Consider the following 16846-nt stretch of genomic DNA (forward strand, 5'->3'; position numbering starts at 1 on the left):
TTCTTGAGTCTCTTATTTGAGAAGTTTATCTTGGCTTCTCTGCTCACAGTTACAGATGCTGGGCTATGACATCAGTTGGGCTGCTTTCAACATTATTGAAGTTATGAGTGCTTCCAAGTTTACATTCAAGGTGAGTTCTCTGTAAATGCAGCTGTCCTGCCCAGGCTGTCAGATAGCTTTTGTGCAAAAGAGTATCTTCATGTGAAGACCACCCGAGATTCTCAGTACCAGCAAGTTTTTATTTTGTAATAGCTTTATAATTTTTCTTGAAAGATTTATTTTATGTTCTGTTGCAGACCTTTTTCACCAAACAAGGTGGAATGTTGCTTCCTAAGAAATTATTTCCACATGGGACTTTATACCTAAAACGCAGGAGTCAACACAGCCAAAATAATTGTAGTAGACAATCCTACCTTATTTCTGCAGCTTTGTGGTCTCTGAACTGTGTTGTAACAAAATAGGTGAAGGTGGTTTTATTATCCCTAAGACAGATAAATTATCAGTAGAATGTTCCTTGTCTGAACTTACTCTTTTTTGATATAAACCCCCTTTTCTAGGGGAGCCTTCTCATGCCTGTTCTGTTGTGCAAACCTACTCATTCATCTTTTTGATATTGCTTATTAAGCCACCAGTTGTTTTCTACCTAAACATTGTCTGAATTGACTTTAAAAACAAACCTTGTTTTCCTGCTTGCCTTTTCCCAGCGCATTGGTTACCTGGCTGCCTCCCAGTGCTTTCATGAAGGGACTGATGTCATTATGCTGACAACTAATCAGATCCGAAAGGTAAATGTTCAGTTCTTCATTTCTTCTTGTACTTTCACATCTCTACTGAGTATTTCTCCATGAGGAATACAGAGGTGTTTCAGTAGAATTCTTGATTTGCAGTCTCCTCTCATTCCACAAGCAGAGGGGTTGATGAAACACTCAGGAGCTGTGCACATCCCTCCCTGTGCAGTCTCATACCAGCTCTGTGTTTGTTCAGCACAGAGAATGGGGACAGAAATAACTTTGCTGGTCTCTAGGCAGTGCTTGTAAGAATGTAACAGGCAGGGAAAATGTCCCCATTCCTCAAGTAAAATGAGCAGTGGCTCAGGAGTGACATGGCTCCACAGCACTTCTACTTGTGTGGGATCTTTTTGTCTGTAATTCCACATCAGACTTTGACTTCTCTGGTAGAATTGGGTTTAAAAATTGTGAACAGCGTGTGGAAAGTTTTGTTGTGCATTCATGTACCCACGTGTGTATTCATTTTCATTCAGCTTGATCACTTGGAGTTACTGGTTTGCAGTGTAGTTTTCCCATTCTTGAAATTAGAGATATTTTTTAAGCTCTTGACTTTCATTTTTTAAGTATCACTGCTTTAAAAGTTGACTGATCCAGTACAAGATTTGCCTACATTTTTACCATCTGAGGAACCAAAATGTGTTTTCCTTGCTTAAAAAAGAGCAGTGGGATGTTATCCAGTATCTTCCCTAAAGAACTAGTGCTTTTCCCTTTATCTTTTGAATTATTTTGTGCTGAATGTGAATATCTATTGTCTTTATTATGGACTCTTTATTTTACTGAATTTCAGTCACTTACTGGCTACTTCCCCTTTATGCCCAAGTTTTTACATAAAAGATAAAAATCTCTTTATGCCTTTTCATGTTTCATTGATGCAACAACTTGAGCTTTGAAGGATTTATCAGTTCTCAAAATACATTAGAGCCAGGATGAATTGCAGTTTTTTGCTCTTTAAGAAGTAGATTGCATTATTCTTAAAGTAGACTCTAATTTCCCACCACCTGCAGCAGGTTTTTAAATGAGATGGAAATGGCACAGAACCCCAAAGGCCTGACTATGTTTAGCTCTCCTGAAGCAGCTTCAGTATCCATGTGAATGTGGACTCTTAATTCAGCAGTCCATGTGGGAATGCTCTGTGCAGCTCCTTCATGCTTGTGTTTCCTGGTACACAATTTACAGTCTATACCTGAACACACTCATAGATTGATTTTACTGTGGGTGAGTGACTTAAGCTTAGACCTGAAAGAGTATGGAGGGCTGAGTAGGATACTGACTACAAATAGATCCAAGGGAACTTGACCAATAAATGTGTTCCACACACATAACTCACGTCCTGTCTTTGTGGACTGGAAGTTGTGGTGCTGCCAGCAGCTCGGGAGAAGAATAATCTCATTTCTCTGCTAGATTAAGGTGGAACACCACTCGTTGATGACACTTGGAATTGGACTTAGCAGGATTAGTGTTTAATACCAGTTTTTTAGGAGTTTAAATATGTTTGTGGTCCTGTAATGAGTGTTTCATTCAACTGTTTCCATTCCCAAAACACCACCAAGGTATGCTCTTTCTGATTGCTTTTATGTTGCAGTCATCCATCTCTTGTTTAATTACGGTTCTTTGTGGCCATTATTAAACTCCAGGCTGGCTGTAGTTTAGCAGGTGTTAGTAGTTGATATATAAATACTCCTATGAAGCAGAAGCTCTGCTTCATTTATGTTGATTGAATAAAATTAGTCTGAGGAAGTTGTTTCTTAACATTCTGCGTGATCTTAAATTTTTGAGCGTGTTTCTCTTTTTTCAGGATCTGAGTAGCCCTAACCAGTATGATACTGGAGTTGCACTGACTGGCTTGTCCTGTTTTGTTACTCCAGATCTTGCCAGGGACTTGGCAAATGACATCATGACATTGGTGAGTTGAAAAGGTTGAAATAACTTTACTTGATAATTACAGAATGTTAAATTATTCACATCTGGTAAATATCTTAAATTTAGAACTGATACATGTGAAACCTGCTGCTTCATTCTTGTGGGGATTCTGGGGTGCTTTTACAGACCTTCATTAGATCAAGAGGATCATTTTGAAATGCATTCATTAGTTTTGGTGATAAACAACAGTATTTTGCTCTTGCCTCAAAGCTGAGTTTTCAAAAAGCAATTGAGTCTCCCAGGAAGAGCTTTGGTCACAGCAGTGTGAGCACAGGAGCTCTGGAAACACAGATGTGCTCAGAGCCTGACTGCAGTTGTTTCATTCACAGATGTCTCACACAAAGCCTTACATCAGGAAGAAGGCAGTGTTAATCATGTACAAAGTTTTTTTGAAGTACCCAGAGTCCCTCCGTCCTGCATTTCCTCGCCTTAAAGAGAAACTTGAAGATCCAGATCCCGGTGAGTGGATTTTTGTGAATTCCTTCTGCTCTCGCACGTGGAGGTCCATGTGCTTGTAGAGCTTGTGGAGAAAAGAGTGCATGAAAAATGCTGTAATCATCTTTTGGGCACTGACTCCCCTGTTTCGGGGTAGGTGAGCATAGGAGAGTTTTGATGGGTGTTGCCATATTAAAAACACGTTCTTTAAAATGTCCATTTCTTCAAACCCAAAGCTACTGAAAATGGATCATTGGGTTAAACCTTAATGGGTAAAGCAGCTTAAAGTTTCCTGATTTGTTGCTTACTGAACATGGCTATTGAAAATATTTCAGTTGATTTCAGGGTTTGTGGTTCTGGTTTTGTTACTACTTGTGCTTTTTTACCAAGCTGCAGCTGTTGGCTTGCAGTAGACACACTTAAAATTATGGAACATTTCTTAGTGTATTTTTTTTAATTTGAGTCCAGACTGCTCTTTGGGCCCCTCAAGGACTGTGTCAGTGCAGGTCAGCAGCAGCACAGGAAATCTGCAGTTGCTCTCTCTCATATACACATTTTTGCTCAGTCTTTAGGAGGTGCTGGTGTTCCCTCACTGCACCAAAACACTTGTTTTAGGAATTCTGCGTGTGCCATGTATCTGATCTCCACTTGATTTGTATCGGCAATTACAGGGAGAAACTTAATTGCATTTCCTGGACTGTTTTATTGTGGGCATGGAATAGTTATCTTCCAGGGACAATGTTATTAAAGAAAGCAAAATCCCTCACCTGCAGCGAGAGGAAGAAAATTGCCTGTTAAGCTTTGTGGAGTGAAGGATTGCTCTCTCCCAGGATGCCCAGCCTGTCTAGACTGAAACATTCCCAACTGACAACAACCCGTGTCAGAGGCTGAGCAATGAGAAGGCAGTGAATGCGTCCAGTCAGATTGCTTAAGGAATTATTTTTGTTTTGTATTTAAACATTTTTAAATAATACGTATCAGAGAAGTCAGGAGCGATTGGAAACTTTCTGGTGGCTGATTATTGATTGTGTTGTCTGTGTCCCACAACAGCTCTCCACAGGCCAGGGCAGGGATGTGGCAGTGTGCTGGTTTTTTACCTGGCTTGCTGCTATATTAGAAAATAGCCAGAATTAAATAAAACCCTTTCTCAGTTTGCTTTTGCATCCCTGTATTTACTGCCTCAGGGTTGGGAATGAGGCCAAACCATTGGACGCACAGGTCTGAAGCTTCAGCTGCTTTTGCTGTGGGGGTTCTGCACCAGAAACTTCAATTACAATGAAGGCATTGATGAGATTTGTGCTTCTCCCACTTGTTTTGCCCAGGTGTGCAGTCTGCTGCAGTCAATGTTATTTGTGAGCTGGCTCGACGCAATCCCAAAAATTACCTTTCCCTTGCTCCCCTCTTCTTCAAGCTGATGACGTCGTCAACCAATAATTGGGTTCTCATTAAAATTATAAAACTGGCAAGTATTCTGCTTTTTGTTTACAGGATTAGGGCTCTCATTAAATTACCTTGGGTGTGAAAATGGATTTCTTGCTGGGAGGCATAGTTACCATTCAGTCTGAATAAAAAGAAACCAGGAGTATCTTCTAATGTTTGTGAACTTAGCCAGAGAGAAAAATACGTTAATATAGCTTGGTTTAAATACAGTGAGCTGCAATTTACAAAATGTTTTGAAGCTGTTGAAAAGCAGCTACGGACTCACTTTTCTTCTCTTTGAATAGTTTGGTGCTCTTACTCCGTTAGAACCAAGACTGGGAAAGAAACTGATTGAGCCCCTGACCAACCTCATCCACAGGTTTGTGTGACAGATCCTGCCCTGTTCAGTCAGGACTGGGGAAGGGCCTGGTGGGTGGGTCAGTAGCTGGGGTGAGGATGCATTCTATAATTTTTTTGGACTTTTGGTATATTGGCTTCAAGTATCAAAAGATAATCTTAGAGCAGGGTTGTTTCTGGAAAACCTGAGTGAGGTAAAACACCTTAAAGGAAAATCTCTGGTTGTCTGACTGTCAGCATGAATTCCTCCAAAGGATGGGTGAAAATTGGAGCAATTTGCTTTCCTTTCACTGCATTTCAAGCCAGAGATGACTGTGAAGGATGTATGAAAAGGCTCAGCTGTGTATTTTCCTCTCCTATTCACCTCACACATTTGATTCCTGACTTTTGGGAGTGCCTTACCCACCAAAGCAGCATGACAAGGAATATACTAAAGCCTTTTCTCATGCATTTGGCAGCTTAGGTGTGTTTTGAAAGAGATTCTTACAATATATGTGTTCTAAATGTAGATGAAATCGAGTTGAAGTTATTTCCTTGTCCCTTGTTAACGCTGGTTTGCGGTGGTGTAGTGGTTCTAATTCTGAACTGAAATCAGGAAATAGATGCCTTGGAGGGAACACATGGATTCTCCGTGTTATGAAGAGGAAGTGTGATCTTACTCAGGAGTTGTTGAGTGAAAAAGTTTTTCTTTTCATGTGACAGAGCAAGGTTTTAAGCAGATATCTGTGTAGCCTTGAGAGTAGCTCTAGCCAGATGATTTCTGTCCATCCTCATATTCCATTAAGGCAGGCTCAGAGCAGACCAGCGTCCAGCTACCTCCAGGAAGTTGTCAGCAGTAACACAGAGGTACAACCCACCAGAAAAAGCAGGAAGATGGACAGTCCCAACACCCACATCAGTCATTCTGAGTTGTGGGGACTGAATCCTCTTTGGCTTGGTCTTCATTCAGTCGTTTTGAGTCTCATTTGAGTCACAGCACCCTGAGCTGTCCCACCAAGTGCCCAGGGAGCAGAAGTGGTGGTTTTGGTTCTCAGCATCCCAAGCTGACCCTCAGGGCATCACTGTGCCATTGGAGCTGTGCTCCTTCCCTGTGTACCCTGTGCTTGGAACCTGCTCCTTCGGGGCTTGGGAGGTCCCGTTTCCCTCTTGTGCAGATTGGGCTTTGTAAGGACCTCTGCAGTCCTCAGAACTGTACTGTCTGTGTGTTCAGCTGGCACAAGCAGCCTTGAATTTGAGTTTTGGGGGAAATCGGGCACTGGAAATGGGTTGATGATTTCCAGGGATGGGAAGTGTGTTCCTGCATCCCAAGCCTCTGCTGCTGGGGTGTGACTCCCTCACTTGGAGAGAGGCTTGAGCTTCTCCATCTGCCTTGTCATGAATTTTTGACCTTGGGCAGAGGATTTAATTTGATTCTCGGGCAAGATTGCTTCAGTATTGTGTGACTGGTGCTGGAGTTTGAGTAACCACTTCCTTCTGTATTCCTTGTGTCACAGTGCTCTTACTTGCTGCTTTTCAAGGAAGATTTTTGGGTTTTTAAACATTTGTTTAAAAATTCCTCCCCCCAACAGTTTTAAAGTGAGAATCATTTCATCTGTTTGAAGGGATATGGAGCAGAATATTGACAATGTCTTGTGAAGTTCAAGGTGCTAACTAGCTCCAAGATAGTGCTGACAACTCTTCAAAATGTGCTGGTTTATTCCTTATTTAATATACCTGATTTCTGTTTCAGCACCTCAGCCATGTCTCTCTTGTATGAATGTGTGAACACAGTAATAGCAGGTGAGAACTGAACCTTGGAACCTAGAAAAAAAACGTGATGAACTTTGTCATCAACTGACACCATCTGTAAACCTTTTTTTCTTTAACTTAATGTATTCTAAAATGCAATAAGTCTTCTGGCAAACTTTGTGTTGCTGTGGGGCTGAAATCCTGTGTTGTCAGTGGGTGAGGCACAGTCACTACAGCTGTGTTGTGTTTGCTGAAGGCTGAAGCCAGGTACAGACAATCAGATTATTTATATGCCAGATCCTAAATGTTGCTACAACTACAGAATGTACCAGCAGCAGTAGAATTAAAACAAGTGATGTCTCTTTGCCAAGTTCTCTTATGTGATGATGGATCAGACTTTTTTTTTTTTTTAAATTTTGCAACTTTGCAGTTTAAAAATGGGGTGTCATTCCTTAGAGGAGTCAATTGGAATTACTGATTGGCAGTTTGTTTCTGGGGAAGGGATATGACCTCCATAACTGGGAGAGTGTGAGAAAACAAAGGCAAAAAGAGATAACACAGTATTGCAGCTCGGGCTTGGCTGCAATATCGGGAGTGTGGAGCAGAGGGTTATTGACATGCACAGTTGGTCTGTCTGTCTCCTGTGGGTTCTTTGGATAATGGTGCAGAACTTGCTGTACTGGGTCAGTTCAGAGAGGGAAGAGAGATCTGTCACTCACCGTGTGTTCCTTCAGGGAAATGAGGTGTCATGATGGGAGGGAGAATAACACAAAGGGGAATTCCATTGTGGGTGGGAGTGGCCTTCATTGAGATCCGGTGGGGTTGTCCTGTGGGTGGAGGGGAATTCACCCACCCAGGACACCTCAGGGATGGTGATGTCAGAGCCAGCAAACAGAGCTGAAACACCCGAGAAGCACCTGGCACCTGCCAGCTCTGGAGGTGACAGTGTCCAGCACAGCTTCCCTGCAGGGACAGAGGGCAGCACATGGCACCTGCTCAGGCACAGCTGTGCCAGCAGCAGTTACCAGGGTGAGCCCACCTTTTCTGCAGTGGGGCTGTGTGCTACCAGAGCTTTCAAGTGTCCCGTATAATCAACAATGGCTGGCTCCAATCTAATCACATTAAACTCCAGGATCCATTGCTGCATCCCATTGCAGTAGGAAAGTGCACAGTTAAAAATTCAGCTGCTGACGTATTAACAGCCTTGACTGCTGTGTCATGTCAGTGAAATAAACCTTAGTGACAGCAAAAAAGAGCAGCTTTAACTGGGCTGTTGCAGCTGTTTCCACCTTTACACTTTTTTCCAGCCCTCTTATTATTACTGTTGTGGTATATGAAACTGTGAGTTTGTCACAACCTTCTCTCCTTCCCCCAGACCCCCAAAAGTCCAGGCAAACAGGCAGCCAGTAACCTAGCACCTTTCCCTGAGAGCTGGGCTGGCTGTGGGCTGTCGGGTGGTGTTGCAGTCACTCCCAGCACAGAAATACTGACTGGAATTTGTGCTTCTGTTTCAGTTCTGATCTCTCTGTCCTCGGGGATGCCCAACCACAGCGCCAGCATCCAGGTGGGACCCTGGGTTTGGGGCTTGTTTGTTCTGCTCTGCTGGGGGACCCAAGGCCCAGGGAAAATGGGATTGTGTTCTCCTGCCAGAAGTTACAGCAGTAGCTCCCTGAAGCGCTCTCACTGTGCAATCCTGCAGATTGAAGCATTCCCTGTATAAATTTTCCTACTTAAGTCACTCTAAAATGCAGAGTGTGAGAGTTTTCCCAACTCTTTATTCATATCCTGCTGTCAGTACAGTCATACAGAGGTTCCTTTTGTTTGGAAGTCTGTTAATGCAACAAAACCCTCTCACCTGTAGACCTCGGGTCTTGGTCAGATACTTCCTTGTGTATTGAGTAAACTTCATGAAGACTTATTTTAATTAAGACGTGTAATAAAAACGGTGTGGTCTTTTTTTCCAGCTTTGTGTGCAGAAGTTGAGGATATTGATAGAAGATTCTGACCAGAACTGTAAGTATGGTGCTTGTCTTCATGGAGGTGTTGGCCCCAAGCACTGGGGAGATGCTGCAGCAGCCTCAGAGGGGTTGTAGTGCCTGGAGTGCTGTAAACAGTTGCCAGGGGGTTAAATATGGAAATAACTTTTGATGGTGAGGACTTCTTTGTAATAATATTTTTAAAAACAAGTGACAGCAATTATTACTGCTGTTTGTGGTCTTGTAAATCTAAAGCAGTTCTTTCCATGCTCTGGGATCTCCCTTTTTATAGACTGGCTGCTTGGAGAGCAGTGGCAGCTGTTTTCAGCAGAGTGAGCATAATAGTAAAATGCCAGAGTGTTGACTTACTTTAGTGGCTGCAAAGAATACTGGGAAATTTTTAGCTTTAAGATTTCATGCTCAGCCCAAAACAGTGTTTCTATATTTGGAAAGAAGTTTTATTTTGTCTTTCACAGTGAAGTACCTGGGCCTGTTAGCTATGTCCAAAATCCTGAAAACGCACCCCAAGTCAGTTCAGTCTCACAAGGATCTCATTCTCCAATGTTTGGATGACAAAGATGAGTCCATCCGACTCAGAGCTTTAGATCTCCTCTATGGCATGGTATGTTCCTACGTTTATTTCCTCAGCAGCCCCACTGACCCTTTAGGAAGGTGGTGTTTAAGGAGAACGTGCAACTTTCTCTGCCCACTCCACAGCAGACTTTTGAGAACATCTCCTATATCTTTTCTGGCAGTCCTTTACTAGTCCTACTTAGGACTAGTAGAATATCTGGCTCAGCGTAAGGGCTTTAAAAGTTCTGATTCAGACTGGATGGAGTTTCTCAGTTCAGGCCCTGTTGGAAATCACCCATTTTGAAATCAATTCCATTGGATGTTAATGACTCCTAAATTTGTTTTCTTTGTAAGCAAAAATGTTTTAAACTCTTAAACTTGCTAATCTGGCCGTAAAAGATTAACTTTCTCTTGGATTTATGTATTGCTGATAGTAATTCTGATCCTCAGCTCTCCCACAGCAAGGTCATCACAGAATTAGCTGGATTGGAAAAAACCTTGGAGACCATCCCATTCGACTTGTGACCTAACACCACTTGTCAGCCAGGCCGTGGCACTAAGTGCCACATCCGGTCTTTTCTTAAACACCTTGTAACTTATGCTGGCTCTTCTTTGACAAAAACATTGAACAGTTGTAGAGAGGTTTATTTGTGGATTGGGGCCCACAGAGCTGGTTCTGGTTTCTTGTTAACATGATATGGGTCCAGCAAAGAGCCAGCAGCTGCTTTACTGGAACTGGAAGGACTTGGCTGTGTAGGAAAGTGGTTGAACCCTTCACCACCTCTTTAACAGGTCTCCAAGAAGAACTTGATGGAGATTGTGAAGAAACTGATGATTCACGTGGATAAAGCCGAAGGGACGACGTACCGAGATGAGCTGCTGACCAAAATCATAGACATCTGCAGCCAGTCCAACTATCAGTACATCACAAACTTTGAATGGTCAGTGCTTTCAGCTGCCAGCTTGGAGCTCATCACAAAGGTAGCGCAGGGTTGTGCTCTGATGCCCAGCCATCCCTTCCCCTTTCCACAGGTACATTAGCATCCTGGTGGAGCTGACCCGGCTGGAGGGCACGAGGCACGGGCACCTGATCGCGGCGCAGATGTTGGATGTGGCCATCAGAGTGAAAGCCATCCGCAAGTTCGCGGTGTCCCAGATGGCCATGCTGCTGGACAACGCCCACCTCATCGCCAGCAACACCCAGAGGAACGGCATCTGTGAGGTGCTCTATGCTGCTGCCTGGATCTGCGGGGAGTTCTCTGAGTAAGTGCAGGCAGAGCCTGGTGTGCTCTGAGGGGCAGCTTTTGGGCCAAGCTTCTGGTACCTGAAGGGTGTTTTTGAGACAGGGTTCAGAGGATGTACCTTAATGCCACCAAAGTGGTTGTTTTTCCCGTTCCCTCACACTATAGACTCCTCAGCTCTTGCTAGCCAACACATTTTTAACTATCTGCTCATTTTTCCTGTCTGTCCAGCCTTGCCCACTCATGCCGGAAGCCATAGTAGTGAATCACAGAATCCTGGAATATCCTGAGTGGGAAGGGACCCAGAGGGATCATTGATTCCAGCCCCTGTCCCTGCACAGGCACCCCAACAACCCCACCCTGAGCCCCCCTGGCAGCGCTGTCCAAACGCTCCTGGAGCTCTGGCAGCCTTGGGGCCGGGAGCATTCCCTGGGGAGCCTGGGCAGTGCCCAGCAGCCTCGGGGGGAAGAACCTTTCCCTGAGCTCCATGGCAAGCCCTGGCACAGCTGCAGCCCTTGCTGGCCTCCTGTCCCTGTCCCAGAGCAGAGCTCAGCCCCTGGCCCTGTGCCTGCCTTGGGGAGGAGCTGCAGCCCCGAGGAGCCTCCCCTCAGTCTCCTGTGCTCCAGCTGAACGAGCCGAGTGCCCTCAGCTGCTCCTCAGCCCCTTCCCCAGCTCTGTGTCCCTCCTTTGGGCACTCTCCAACAGCTTTGGATCTTTCAGGTATTGTAGGTATAAGCTGTTAGATCTTAAAACATTGAAGGAATTCCTTCATCATCTACCCCCATTTATATTATAGGGAACATGTGCAGTCACCATGTTTGAATTAGTTCTTTGTCTTCTCCCTGTTTTGCCCTTGTTAAAAGGTTTCTGCAGAGCCCTACCTTCCTGGAAATTAAAAGCTGTCATCTTTTTGCTCAAAATTTTTTGTTGCCCACAGTAGCACCATTTTCAGTGTTCTTGTACCAATAGGGTTTTTTAGCTTCAACAGATTTTTTTGTCTCTTGCTTGTGGAGATATAGCTGTTACCCAGCTTTTATTCTGGTAGATTGGGCAGCTGTGGTACTGGAGTGTCCTCTTACCAGCTGGTTTAGTGTCTCCTAATTGCCACTCTGAACACTGGCTCCAGTTTAAATTCACACTATAGGTGTGAGGTGTGATACTGGGGGAAAGCTGGTACAGCTCAGATCTTCATTTTCTAAAAAAAAAAAAAAAAAAAAAAGCTGTACAAAGAAAACTGCAGATGCAGAAGTTAGAAAATATACTCTTCCAGTGTTATCACATTTTTACTGAGAAACAATGAAACAACTTAGCTTTCACTTTGTAATAGTCCAGTACCTTTTTTGTGCATCTTCCATTTAGTTGTGAGCAGATAATTTTGAGTAAGAGCATGAGATCTGTTAAAACAAAGTGCTGTCATCTATATTCCTTTGTGTATTAAGCACTGCCTGTTGGATTTTATTTTTGCTTGCCTTTCATCTGTGTATTCTGCCCTTACAGACACCTCGAGGAAGCAAACCAAACCCTGGAAGCAATGTTGAGGCCCAAAGTTACAACCCTGCCAGGCCACATCCAGGCTGTTTACGTGCAGAACATGGTGAAGCTCTATGCATCCATCCTGCAGCAGAAGGAGCAGGCTGGGGAAAAGGAAGCAGCTCAGGAAATTACACAGCTGATGATCGAGCGCCTGCCTCAGTTTGTGCAGAGTGCAGATCTGGAGGTTCAGGAGAGGGTAAGAGAATGAAATGACTTTGGGGTTTATCATGGGGAGCCTTGGAGCAGGTCTGTGGTTCTCTGTGGCTGTGCACATTTTCTGTAAGCTGTTATCAGTGACAAAGCCCAGATCTTATTGCAGTTTGATGCCATCTCTGAAGGCCGCCAGCAAGATCTTCACTCAAAACAATTTAATTTTAAAATTATTTAGGCACTTAAGGGCACAAAAGGACCCAGCTAAAAGAGAAGCTTAATATGGACTTTTTACATTTGCTCTAAACCTGCAGTTTGTGCTGCTTCTCTTAAGTCCCTTAATGGAGTAAAACACCTTCTGTTGACTTCAGTCGATTTGCCTGGTTCAGCTTCTTAAACATTACTCTGAAACCACTTCTGCATTTTTTTAGGCTTCTTGCATCTTGCAGCTAATAAAATACATTCAGAAGCTACAAGTAAAAGAAGTTCCTGTAGCTGAGGAAGTGATAGCCCTGTTTGCTGGTGAGCTGAACCCTGTGGCTCCTAAAGCACAGAAGAAGGTCCCTGTTCCAGAGGGGTAAAGTTCCTTCTCTTTCCCAAACCATTATTTAAACTTTGAATAATAAAGCAAACTATTTGATGAGACACTGAAATATTCAGGGGTACTGAGTCAAGCTGTTTGTTTGCTGCAATTCTTCCCAGCCTGGACCTTGATGCCTGGATCAATGAGCCTCCATCAGACAGTGAGTCTGAAGATGAAAAGCCCAAAACAATATTTCATGAGGAGGAACAAAGGCATTCCAGACACAGACAGCCAGAAATAGATGAAGAGGAACTGGCCAGAGTGAGTGAATGTTCAAATGCTTTTCCCTACATAATTCAGTAGTAATCTAAGTGGTGCTGGAGCAGTGGGGGCTGCTGTGGATTCTCCATATAGCCAGGGAGCCCTTCTGCTCTCCATAGCTCAGGAACGGTGATTGCTGATGTGAGCTGATGCTGATGGACTTGAGCAGCCTCTGTGAATGACTGTAACATGCTTGTGCTCAGCTGTGATCCCACCTTTCCTGCCTCTGGCCTCTTTGCTTTCACAGAGAGAATTTGTTGTTATATGGATCTTCACTTCTTCCTCCGCTTGCAGAAATGAAAACAGGAACATTCCAATTGCCATCAAAAATTAATGTCTGGGAAGTTATTATCTCTAGTCTATAATTAAAAAGCCAAGAAGGGTGTTCTAAGGAATATTAGTTATAATATCATATACAATGGCTTGGGACAGGAAGGACCTTAAAGCTCATCCCATTCCACCCCCCGTCCCTGGGCAGGGACACCTTCCACTGTCCCAGGTTGCTCCAAGCCCTTTCCAGCCTGGCCTTGGGCATTGCCAGGGATGGGAATTGGTAATGGTACCTGCAGTTCTGTCCTAGTATGTCTAGTAACTCAGAACTGCTTTAACACACACAAGCTGCTCTGCTCTGGTCTTTTCACAGTAGTTATGTATTGTTCCAAAAATGCAGGGAGTTTTTGTTTTGCACTTTGGTGTCTTTTCTCTCTTTGCTTACAAACAAACGTTGTAACTGCAAATCCTCTTTTGCTTTTAGCGTCGAGAAGCCCGGAAACAAGAACAGGCAAACAACCCCTTTTATATTAAAAGCTCTCCTTCCCCTCAGAAGGTGAGTCTGAATTGCAGTATCTCACTGGACTCTGCTGTCACTGTGTGAAGGATCTCTGAATATCAGAGCTGCAGCATCCTCCAGGACATTCTGATATTTCCTCTGCCCTTTCCCTTTCCCACGTTATAATGGGGTGGCTGCCTACAACTGTTTCTATAAATCCTGTTTGTGCTGAGAATCTCCTGAGTGACCTGGTACCCCCAGAGCAGCCTGTGAGAGAGTCTGCACAGTTTGTCCCAGCCCTGGGTGATAGCAACATTCACATCCCCAGGCACCTCGCTCAGAGCCCTGCAGAGGGTGACCCTGGCACTCACACTTTATTTTATGGATCAGAAAGTTGTTGTGGTCCCTGAATACCCTTTTCAGGGAAAGAACTTCCTTTATTCCCTCTGTGTCTCTCAATATCTGAAGGACTGCCCCATGTTCCTCAACTCCAGTTTCCAAATTTATCTTCTGAAGTGGCAAGTTATTAGCAATAAAACAAACCAGAAGTTCTTCAGAGAGCTGCAGTATTTCTTCAAGGCAGTAGTGGGGTTAAAAAACAGTAGCTAAGGGTAGGGTCCTTTATAATAGTTATCAACTGTCTTTAAAACACACTCTGCTGCCACACAGAGTTATTAACAGGCTCTTCCATTCCTATCTTTTGAAATGTTCACTTCATGGATTGAACTGCTTGATGTTTTGTAATATGCCTGTTTACAGAAATTTGTGCTGGCAGTGCTCAGAAAGTGACATATCTTTCTTTTCCCAGCGATACCAAGACACACCAGGGGTGGAACATATTCCTGTGGTCCAGATTGACCTTTCTGTCCCATTAAAAGTTCCAGGTAAGCACAGCTAATCTTTTAAAATGAATTAAAGAAATTTAGTTTAGCAAAAGTCATAATTCCTTCTTAGATCTTCCACCTGAGGTTCTGAAGGTCAAGGAACACACTTTCATTAGAGTCTTAAATATATCTCCTTAATTTACATTTGAAAATAGCACTTTGCAGTCTGAGTTCCTTTCAAGATAAAACTAGGAATAGTTCTGTGATTAGGAATGTCATGCAGCCAGGTCTGTAACACACAGAGGAACCACTGTTCTGAGTGGAGCAGTCACCTTGAAAATATGTTAGAGGTCTGATGGAGGAGACATGAAGTAGAATCTAATGGTAGAGATACTGTTTGAGTATCTTGTTTCAGTTATCAGAAGTAGTTGTGTATCTAAGGAGTGGTTGGATACAGCATAGAAAAGTTGTTGATAAAGTGCCTTACCTTGCAAGTACAGCAGCAATGTCACCAATTCTCCTTAAAATCTAAATGTTTGGGTGCTCCTTGTAATGCAATAATGCAGCCAGGAATCAGAGGGCAGGATTGAGCTCTGTCCTGTTTCTGGAGAGATGCAGTGGACAGCACAGCTGATGCTTTGGGGGCTGTGTGAGATGATGTGGGAGCACGGAGAGGTGTGGATCCAGCTGGCTCTGGGAAGCTGGAAGCAGGAGCAGGGCACACTCCTGATGTGGTTGTTTCAGTGCTCAGTCCATGTGCTCTGTACCTGAAAGCAGCTTGGCTTTCCCCCAGGAATGCCCATGTCAGACCAGTATGTGAAATTGGAAGAAGAGCGAAGGCATAAACAGAAACTGGAGAAAGACAAGAAAAAGAAAAAACAGAAAAAGGAGAAGAGAGGGAAACACCATCGCCACAACTCCCTGCACACAGAGAGTGAGGAGGACATTGCTCCAGCTCACCACGTCGACATCATCACAGAGGAGATGCCAGAGGTCCGTTCCTGTGCTTGGGGTCTGGGATTTATCTGTGTGCAGCTCTTGAGAGATTTTTGCCCCCACAACTGCAGCCAGTTTGTGATGTGGCAGTTCCAGAGCTGTTTCAGAAATGACTGAGATGATCCCAAGCTGTTCTTTGCAGGGGAAGAAATTACTGTCTTTTTTTAACAAAAAGACAAAAATTGCCACTGAAGCTATCAAAAAAGTCAAAACCAACAAAACAATGTTCATCCCTGCTCTAAAAGTAACACTGTCCAAATAGATTTATTATGCTCTGCTGCTTCACTTTGACAGTAACTTGCTGTCTAGTCAGCAGCTTTGCAGCTGATAATTAATTGCAGATGCTAATGATGTCATCTGTATTTGTTTCTAAAATTTCCTTTAATCAAAACCGAACAGCAGCAATTCAAGTCCTGCTGTTCATGAAGAAGGGGTTTCTGTTCCAAATTAATCTTGAAACTGGATGCTGCATTGAAGTGCATTGTTCCCATAACTTACTGTGCCTGACTGCAGCTGGCCTGCTGCAGGCTTCACAAGCTCAAAAAAATTAATTTGGGTGGTGTTACGCTTGAGTTTGAAAATTGCCAGTGGTTTGCTGCCTCAGTGGATGTCCCTGTACTCTCCTGCAGAATGCTCTGCCCAGTGATGAAGATGACAAAGATCCCAATGATCCCTATAAGGCGCTTGACATAGACCTGGATAAGTAAGTGCAGTTTTGTGTGTGAGTTCAGAGAGTTGCTGAGGGAATGCCTGAGGGCAGGGCTGGGGCTGATCAGGCCAAGGCACTACAGGCCACCAAGGGAAAAGGCTGAAGGCTCTCCCCATGGCTTTGATGAAACCTCAGGTGCTCATCCAGCTTTGGCTCCCACTGCAGCTTGGATGACAAAATCTCAACTCCTGAATATTAGAGAGGTTTGGGAGGGGCAGGGGAGTCACTGAATGTAGTGTGAGTGTGACTGAAGGAGTCTGGAAGCACAGACAGTGTCACTGGATCAGGTGTGGGTTACTCTGAGGTTTGGGTGTCCCGTGTCTCTACTGTCACCTGTGTTGGCATTGAGTGTGACCTGTGTCCCTCTGTCCCCCTCAAGCTCTGTGTCCGTGGCAAGCCCATGTTGTGATCACTGACCAGAAACACCCAGGCTGTCCCACCCCACTGCCCTGTGGCCCTTCAGCGTGGTCCCACTGTAGTGAAGTGTTGTTCTGATGTGACTGAGCTGCTTGTCACACCTGTGCCCAGGCTGGTCCCCCCCAGCTCTGGGCCTGTGTCAGTGCCAGCCCTGAGCCCCTGCATCC

The 16846-nt window shown here is 44.2% G+C and overlaps 1 protein-coding gene across 3 annotated transcripts in view; it reads left to right on the top strand.

Annotated features, from left to right (window-relative positions):
• The window catches only part of AP3D1 (adaptor related protein complex 3 subunit delta 1), a 57185-nt gene that overhangs the window by 14891 nt on the left and 25448 nt on the right, over positions 1-16846 (top strand). For all 3 annotated transcript variants that reach the window (XR_005259826.1, XM_038163720.1, XM_038163721.1), the window contains exons 3-21: positions 50-130; positions 705-785; positions 2584-2691; positions 3038-3167; positions 4466-4605; positions 4868-4941; positions 6649-6698; positions 8162-8211; positions 8612-8660; positions 9100-9245; positions 9989-10137; positions 10229-10459; positions 11935-12166; positions 12552-12697; positions 12823-12964; positions 13719-13790; positions 14542-14617; positions 15351-15550; positions 16183-16256. Coding sequence is in view for 2 of the 3 variants with exons in the window: in XM_038163720.1 (XP_038019648.1) it covers positions 50-130; positions 705-785; positions 2584-2691; positions 3038-3167; positions 4466-4605; positions 4868-4941; positions 6649-6698; positions 8162-8211; positions 8612-8660; positions 9100-9245; positions 9989-10137; positions 10229-10459; positions 11935-12166; positions 12552-12697; positions 12823-12964; positions 13719-13790; positions 14542-14617; positions 15351-15550; positions 16183-16256 (2231 nt within the window). In the remaining variant the exon portion in view is untranslated. The remainder of the gene's footprint in view (positions 1-49; positions 131-704; positions 786-2583; positions 2692-3037; positions 3168-4465; positions 4606-4867; positions 4942-6648; positions 6699-8161; positions 8212-8611; positions 8661-9099; positions 9246-9988; positions 10138-10228; positions 10460-11934; positions 12167-12551; positions 12698-12822; positions 12965-13718; positions 13791-14541; positions 14618-15350; positions 15551-16182; positions 16257-16846) is intronic.

The sequence above is a fragment of the Motacilla alba genome, chromosome 28 (assembly GCF_015832195.1).
Source record: "Motacilla alba alba isolate MOTALB_02 chromosome 28, Motacilla_alba_V1.0_pri, whole genome shotgun sequence".
Classification (NCBI taxonomy): domain Eukaryota; kingdom Metazoa; phylum Chordata; class Aves; order Passeriformes; family Motacillidae; genus Motacilla; species Motacilla alba.